Source organism: Perognathus longimembris, chromosome 2 (assembly GCF_023159225.1).
Source record: "Perognathus longimembris pacificus isolate PPM17 chromosome 2, ASM2315922v1, whole genome shotgun sequence".
Classification (NCBI taxonomy): Eukaryota; Metazoa; Chordata; class Mammalia; order Rodentia; family Heteromyidae; genus Perognathus; species Perognathus longimembris.
This window is the reverse complement of record NC_063162.1, coordinates 90656940-90665817: the sequence shown is the minus strand read 5'-3', so window position 1 is coordinate 90665817 and position 8878 is coordinate 90656940. Positions and strand designations below refer to the sequence as shown.

General features: G+C 37.7%; 1 protein-coding gene across 1 annotated transcript in view; it reads left to right on the top strand.

The window, feature by feature from the left end:
* Positions 1-5584: 5584 nt before the first annotated feature.
* The window catches only part of Abcb5 (ATP binding cassette subfamily B member 5), a 69773-nt gene continuing 66479 nt past the window's right edge, over positions 5585-8878 (top strand). The window contains exons 1-2 of the mRNA XM_048337823.1: positions 5585-5637; positions 8793-8850. Coding sequence (XP_048193780.1) covers positions 5585-5637; positions 8793-8850 — 111 coding nt within the window. The remainder of the gene's footprint in view (positions 5638-8792; positions 8851-8878) is intronic.

Genomic DNA, 8878 nt, shown 5'->3' with positions numbered 1-8878 from the left:
GTGCAGAGAGGTTGCAGTTTGATATGTAAGGGAATGAGTACAGTTCTTACCCAACTAGTTACCTCCTCCAGGCCTGGGAATATGGCCTAGTGATAGAGTACTTGCCTCACCTCCTCCCTCATTTTTCCACCGCCTCCCCTCTCCCCATTTCCCTTTCCCTCACATGAGTTGTACAGTTGGTTTACACCATATAGTTTTGTAAGTATTGCTGTTGCATTGGTTTGTCTTTTTATCTTTTGTCTCTCGATTTTGGTATTCCCTTTCCCTTGCCTTGTTCCAATACACGTATATACAATATCCAGGGTGCTAAAATCAGTTACAGTGATATCAGGGGTAAAACCGCAGGAAGGGAATACAAAAAAAAAGGGAGGGTACGGTTTCACATGGCATGTTGACAATAACTAAAACAGCGATATACCTCTTGTTTCCATAACCTGAAGTTCATTTTGGTTAGCATCATCTTATGTGTTCATACAGGCATAGCTCTTGAGCTATTGTGGTCTTCTGCTAAGACTATCCTAGACATGTGCTAATTATTCTCTATGAGGGAAACCATAGAGTCCTTTTAGGTTTTTTTGTTTTCTCCTTTGTCACTGTTTTTGTTTTCTGTACCTTTTGCCTTGTATGTAAGTTTATCTATTTGGGGGAGGGGAAGGGAGGTACAGAAATGGCAAGACAAAGGATGAACTAATGCAGCAGTGATACTCACTAGACACTATGTTCAACATGAACTATACTACTTGTGGGGGTCGGGGTTGGGTGGGAAAAATGGGGAGAAATGAGGCAAGAGGTAACACTGTTCAAAAAGAAATACATTCATTACCTGACTTATATAACTGTAACCCCTCTGTACATAAACTCTGTGATACAAATAAAAAGTACTTTTTTTTTAAAGATGAATGGAGAAAAGAGTTGATGGTGAATTTGTTTCTGCACAACTAAAATCCTGCTGACACAGGAGGATCACAAGTTTGAATGTAGCCCAGGCTATGTAGTGAGGCCCTACAGAGGAAGAGAGCTAGACAGACAGAGAGAGACAGAGAGATGGGGAGAAAGAGAGGCAAAAAGAATGACGGACACAAAGATAGACATAGAGACAGACAGAGATAGACAGAGAGATAGAGACAGAGTCAGGCAGAGACAGAGGAGGAGGAAGTGGAGGATGAGGGGGAGGGGGAGAGGGAGGGAGAAGGGAAGGGGGAGAGGGAAGGAGAGGGGGAGGCGGAGGAGGAGGAGGAGGATAGAGAGAGGGAGGGGGAGGGGGAAATCCAAGAAAAGGAGAAGGAATAAGGAAGGGAAGGAGGGAGGGAGGGAGGGAAGAAGGAAAATACTCGTGGTATTGCAAGGTGCCTGTAGGCCGACAATTTTCCATGTTAGTCAGTGCAGCCCTGTCTCACTTTAAGACTAATATCAATCCATATGCACATATTTACCCCAAATATTCACCTTTGCTCTTAAATTGATTCTCACTAATTCATTTCCATTTTTGAACTGCTCTTTTGAACTGAGTTTCCAAAGCCTGATCATTGAACTCTCACTTTTTATTCCCTCTTCCTTGTCCTCTGAATTTACATCCTGAAAATCTTAGGAATATCTCTCAAATGTCTGTCTTACTAATATGAAAATAGACCCAGGTGAGTTTGTCTAAATCTCGTCTTTCCCTAAGTCTTTCCAGCCTACCTATGACATCAAGTTCATTCTACCACATTTTATTAATGGCTTTTTTCCTATTGTTCTCAGAGCTATAATAAAGTTGCCCTTAAATAAAAGGTTCAATGGCTTCTGTGATCCTAACTACATTATCTATTTCTACATGAATTGCTCATTCTCCACAGATTGAGCCTAGTCCTCCACTGTAAGATAACTCCTTGCATTCCTGAAACTCAGCCCTTGTTCCTCCTCCATGCACTGCCACTTATTAAAAATCCTAAGAGGCCTGAACCAATTTATCCCAGGGCCCCCCTCGCCCCTGGGTGAAACCATCTCGGGTCATAATGTTCTTGCTCAGTATTCTCATATGCTCCACAAGTCACTGGGCACTCTCTGTACTGAGCATTGAGTAACTTTTCTCTAGCCAGGTATATTAGGCAGGTTTTACAGAAACAGCCTCAATGCAGAGAAGAGTAGAAGGGGAGATGGGATATTTTTTAAGGAACATACATATATGTGGCATCTGGGAAGTCCAAAATCCACAAGGTAGAATAAAAGAAAGTTATGTTTGAACATGAAGATAATCTGGAGGTAGAAATTTCCTAGCACAAACCTAAGGTTATCACAAGCATTTGATACTGGCATAAAGGCACATCTATATAATGGATTAGAGACTCTAAAAATAAATGTTCACATAGATGGCAAAATGATCATTAAAACCAAGCATAATCCTAGCTACTCAGGAAGGCTGAGCTCTGAGGACCATGGTTTAAAGGCAGCCCAAGCAGACAAATCTTTAAGACTCTAAAAGCCAACTAACCATCAAAAAAGTTGGAAGTGGAGGTGCGGCTCAAGTGGTAAAGTGCCACTCTTAAACAGAAAAACATAAAGGACAGATAAAGGTACTGTCCTTGGCTTTCTATGGCCAAGGCCGGAGAATGGAGAAAAGACATATTATTCAACAAGCAATGCTGGTAAATCTAGATCCACATGCAACAGAACGAAGTTACAGGCACTAAGCCAAACTGGATCAAACACTAATCCTAAGTGAAAAACTATCAAACACTTAGAAGAACACATAGGGAGAAAGCTTCATAATATCAGATGTGGCAACTATTTCTTACATAAGACAAAAATATTAAACAAGAAAAAAGATATTTTCCCTCAAGATTAAAATTTTGTGCATCAAAATACACTATCAAAAGGAGAAAAAAGTATATTGTTAAAAAGGAAAGACATTTGTAAATCATTTACCTAGGAAGATATTTATAGCCAGAATATTTAAATAGTTGACCGACAGAGAAAAATGACACTATCAAGACATATTGTACTCATAAAACTAGTATGTTGAATTGAAACCTATTTGTACAAGTACTGAAAGATAATTTTTTAAATGAAAAAGAAAAAAAGACTATATTCTGAAATAAAAAAAGGAATGAAGGAAAGAAAACCCAATGTAAAATGAGTCATGTTCTGAATAATTATCTCTCTAAAGAAGATATACAATCGGCCAAAATCCTGTGGAAAATCCTCAGCATCACTAATTGCTAGGGAAATATAATTTGCAAACATTTCTCACCCACTAAGACAAATATTACCAACTAAAAAGGAAACAACAGGTATCGTTTTCTGTGGATTTGGAAAAATAACCCCTTATATACTACTTATTATATGTACAAAATTCTACAGGTACTATAGAATTGTTCACAAAATGGTGATTCTTCACAAAGTTAAACACAACGTTAAAATAACCATATGATCCTAGGTACAGGGAAAGAATTAAAAGCCTTCTCAAAGAAAATTAAACTCAGAAAATGATGAACTTGAAAATATGCTAAGTGGAAAAGAAGAGACACAAAAGAACAAATGCAATAGTATTCCTCTGTATACCATGTCCAAAATCGTGAAAATTATAGAAACAGAATGTTTGATAGTGGTTACCAAAGCTGAGGGCGGAAAGATTGAGAGATTACCATTTAATCATAACAGAATTTCACTTTGGGGTAATGGAAACCCTCTAGGGATGGATTCTTGTGAGGGGTGCACATCACTGAGTATAAACCAGGACTTGTAACACAAGACAGAACATGCAGCAGACCTCACATGCATGTGAGCAAAGAGCAGAAGGGAATCAGAGAAAGATGATGTTTTCAGTAATAGAAGAATCAAATGCTTTGCATGAAGCATTGGTACTTAATCAACACTTGTGCCAATGTGCCATTGGCTTAGTAAAGACATTTACTTCACCTATTGTAGTAACCGGTTCAGTTAATTAGCTAAAAGACATTATGAGACTCTAAGTAGAAAATTAGGCACCATATATAGGCACTGCAGATCTTTTTGTAAAAAAGAAAGGGGAGGTGTTCACTTGGCTATGCACATTTCCTGTTGCTTCCCAAGTGCAACAGGACATGAAGAACTCTGTGTGCCTTTGTTGGCAGTTCATCGCCCAGGTTATGATCAGATATTAGGCTTGTGTGACCAGAAAAGACGCGAGGTAATGCACAATACAAAAGCGCAGTTAGTTATGAACCTATTTGTTGGCGAGAGAAAACACACAGGATTTTTGATGTAACTGGACAAGAAGTCCTGTACATATCAAGGTATGTCCTCGTTATTTGGCTTTCTTCTGATGAATGTGGGAGTTGTGCTCTGTAATTGCTAATTTCTCTAAGATGCAAATGACTGATAGTGACCAGTCATGTTATGACTTTTCTTGTTCATCATTTTTCTTGTATATACATCAAATTCCTGGAGATAGTGCCAAGATGGGGTAACTATAGATATCTCTCATAAACAGCTATGAGCACTGACTTCTAGAAAAGTAGAATAAGATGGTAGATGATGGCGTTGTTGTAGTAGCTACTTTCCTTCTTGGTGCTACAAGTATTTCAACACATTGGGACACTGTCCTTCATTAAGAAGCTTCCTACTTGGAGGTTGATTAGCTTTTTTCATATACTTGGGATTTTTTAATTAATTAGAAATCCCACTCCCATATATTTATAATAATCTCAGCATAAATTAATCTGTGACCTAACAACTGAGATTGAATCACAATATATATATCATTATATAACAGTAATAAAATAAATTATGATCATGGTGGTGATCTTAAAATGAACTGAGATCCTGATGTATCATCCAAAGGGAAAGAATATATTATGTTTAATGCAGCTTTAAGGATGGGTGGGTTTTCAAAAAAGTTATAACTTTTGGCAATTTAATCCATGTGTAGTAGATGCTCTTTATGCTTCATATTTGATGAAATTAAAAATCATGCTTCTTCAAATGTCTAGATAACAAAAGTTATTGCATTTTTTAAATACAGAAACTAAGCAGGAGGTAACGTCATGCTTTTCATCATTACAATCCAGTCAGTGGTAGACTAAAAATAAAATCCAATATCCTAACAAATCAATGCATTTTCCACTTCAATTTTCCTTCTTGTATTCTAATTTTAAATTTTCCATTAACTCCAAATCTAATCTCAGAGTGTAGTGAAGAAGTTGTAAATTCAATGACAAAAACAGAACACATGAACTGCCCAACCAGAAACCAGGGCAGTGGAAAGATAGGTGGATGAAGTTCTGGGCAGCCTGCTCTCTCACAAGGCCTTAGGATGTAAAGAATACTGTGTAACTGGGAACCAGTAGTCCCACTTGTAATGCTAGCTATTCAGGAGGCTGTCTGAGAATCACCATTTGAAGCCATCGTAGGCAGAAAAGTCCATGAGCCTCTCACCTCCACTAAGCAGCAAAGAGTTGAAAATGGAGCTGTGGCTCAAGTGGTAGAGTTCCAGCCTTGAGTGAAAACACTATAGGATAGCACCTGCACCCTGAATTTGAGAATGCTGTGTATTCACCAGATGAAATATTCACTATCATCCTATGTTTGTTAATGTTATTTCAGAACAAATTAAACATTAAGTAAGATGGCAAATTCTGAGAGATCTGAAGAGATGCAAGAAAATTATCAGAGAAATGGGTAAGTGTTCCCTAAATTCTTCAAAAGGTATTCATCTGCAACTTCACATATTACCTTATCCTTCCCGCAGCTATGGGGGGGGAATCAAAAAATATTTACACTACTGCATTTTTCCTGTCCTTCCACATTATCAGAATTACAGCAGGTTCAGAGACATCTTCCAAAGTTATGCTTCTGTGGTAGCTACAAGTAATTACTAAATTAGACTTTGGATGCCTCCTCACCTGAATCCTTTGTAATTTCCCACTAAATGCAGAAAAGGAAAGATGCTGGAACATTATTGCTTCTTTCTTTCTTTCTTTTTCTTTCTTTCTCGACCTCTTTCTTTCTTTCTTTCTTTCTTTCTTCCTTCCTTCCTTCCTTTCTTTCTTTCTTTGGACACTTGAGTCCAGACGGTGCACTTATTTTTCACTGAATAGCAGATTGTGAGTGTATGTCTATTATACAATTTCCTATAGCTATGATTTATTCATTTAGATATATATATATATAACTTAGATTAAGATCAGTTTTATTTTAGTTTTACCAGAATAACAGCACTACATTTGCTGTATAATCTATAAACTTGCAGAGGATCCTTTGTGTCACGTGGTTCATTAATGCAGGAAACAGGTGGAAAAGGCTCTTCCAGCCTGTGGTGTCTTTTGGGATCATCTGTATCAAAAAAAAAGAAAGAGAGAGAGAGAGAGAAAGAAAGAAGGAGAGAGAGAGAAAGAAAGAAAGAAAGAAAGAAAAGAAAAGAAAGCTAAAGAAAGAAAAGAAAGGAGAAAGAAAGATCTTGAAACTAAAGTAAATTGCCCTGAGGGACTTTCCATTCAGTTTCATATGAAATTTGTTCTTAATTTTTTATTCTTCTTTTAAATTAGAAAATAATATTTGCATGCATCTCCAGGATTCTATAGATAATGTGATTCATGTGGATGCTTGGTGGAATGACTGATTCAAGCTCATTAACATATCCACCACTTCATGTACTTGTTTCTCTGTGAGAGAACACTTCAAATCTGCTCTTTAACAGTGTGTGTGTGTGTGTGTGTGTGTGTGTGTGCGCGCGCTTGCGCGCACACGTACATGCACGTGCACACACTATCATTGGGGCTTGAACTCAGGGCCTGGGCACTGTCCCTTAGCTTTTTCCATTAAGGTTAGCACTGTACCATTTAAGACATGGCTCCCCTTCTGGCTTTTTGCTTTTTAACTGGAGATAAAACTTTCAGGAACATTCCTGCCCAAGCTAGCTTCAGACCTCAATCCTTAGATCTCAGCCTCCTGAGTAGCTAGGATGACAAATGTGAGTCACTAGTGCCAAGCTCCTTCAGAAATTTTTAAGAACATAATATGATTACTAAGTATAATTATCATGCTGTGCAAAAGACCCTAAGAACTTATTCTTCCTGCTTCACTGAAACTTTGCTTCTCATCCAATATCTTTCCTTTCTCCATTCAGCACTCACCCCCCAGCCTCTGGCATCCACCTTCCTCCTCTCTATTTCTGCAAGTTTACTTCCATGGATTTGACCTTTTAGATTCCACACAAAACTGAGAACATATAATATTTGTCATTCTGTACCTGACTTTTTTGCTTAGTTCAGTGACCTCTATATTTATCCATGGTTTTGTGAATGACGAAATTTCCTTTATTTTAAAGGCTGAATAGTATTCCATTCTGTATCCATACCATATTTTTTAACCATTCATTGATGTTTGGATAAAAGTTGTTTTCAAATCTTGGCTACAATAAATAGTGCTGAACAAAACAAAATATGAACAACTTGTTAGTCTATTGACTTCAGCCTTTGTGTTGGAACTAGAAGTAGGATTGTTGAATCATATGATAATTATGTTTTTTGTCTTTTGAGATACCTCTATACTGTTGTACAAAATAGCTTTCATTATAGCAGAGCAGAAAAGTCAATGAGACCTTTATCTCCAATAAACTACCCCGCCCCCCCCCAAAAAAAATCCAGAAGTGGAGCTCTGGCTCAAGTGGTAGAATACTAGCCTTGAGCAAAAGGATATACAGGGAAAACACCCAGGCCCTAAGTTCAAGCATCAGGACTAAATCAAAAAATATACACTATATGCTTCATTAATTCTTGCTGTGTTTTTTTTTTTTCCTTTGGCCAGTCCTGGGGCTTGGACTCAACCTGAGCACTGTCCCTGGCTTCTTTTTGCTCAAGGCTAGCACTCTGCCATTTGAGCCACAGCGCCACTTCTGGCCGTTTTCTGTATATGCGGTGCTGGGGAATTGAACCCAGGGCCTCATGTATACAAGGCAAGCACTCTTGCCACTAAGCCATATCCCCAGCCCCGCTTCATTAATTCTTTAATCTTGTTTTTCACTTTTTTCTTTCTAGGCCCTACAAAATGTGATTCCTTTTGTCTCAGCCCGTGTAGTTCTGGGATTACAGGCACAGCCTCCAAACCAGCCATTTCTTCTATCTTTTTTAGTTATTTTCACAAAGTTCATTTTCCCACTCTTTTGCCATACTGAATACCATTTTCTAATAAATTCAAAGCCGGTTGTCTAATTTGTATGCCATAGAATAATTGCACACAGGAGTAATGAAGAGGTCTATTGCTACAGGCATTTCTGCATTATCTATGGGCCAAATGCTATCTCCTACATGTATTACTCAAGCCATATTAAAACTTCATAGTTACAAGTTCAAGCTCTGGATTCAGACCCAAGCATAATCACTAACTAGTTAAACTTGAGCTGCTTACTCCATATCTCTGTTATCTCAACAAGTAGAACCAGTGGCAGCTTTCTTTCCTACTAACGTTTTTTACATTGTATTTTTATTACCTCTAAGCAGTTGTACAAACAAATCAGTTCATGAATATAGTACATCTTGGTTGATGACACCCTTTTCATCATTCTCTCCATTCTCCTCCAACCCAATCCCTTCTCTCAATTTTCTTAATTTTGTAGAATATGCATTGAAAATTATGACTGTATTCTCTGCCCTTCCTTTCATCATTCTTAAAAAGAAATCTATGTACAATTTATCATTCATTTTGTGTCTGAAACTTCAGTTTATATAAATTTGCTACCAAGGGTAATATTTGACACTTCAGCAAGCTGTTAACTGGAGAATTTTGCAAATTCTGTTTCCATTGTAAGTTTTCCATTTTAAATGTTTATTTTCCAGAGCCTTTCAAGAACAACTTCCTAAATCAAGGAAGCAAGCTGTTGGCGCTATCGAGATAGTAAGTGAAACTGAATATACAGTATGTT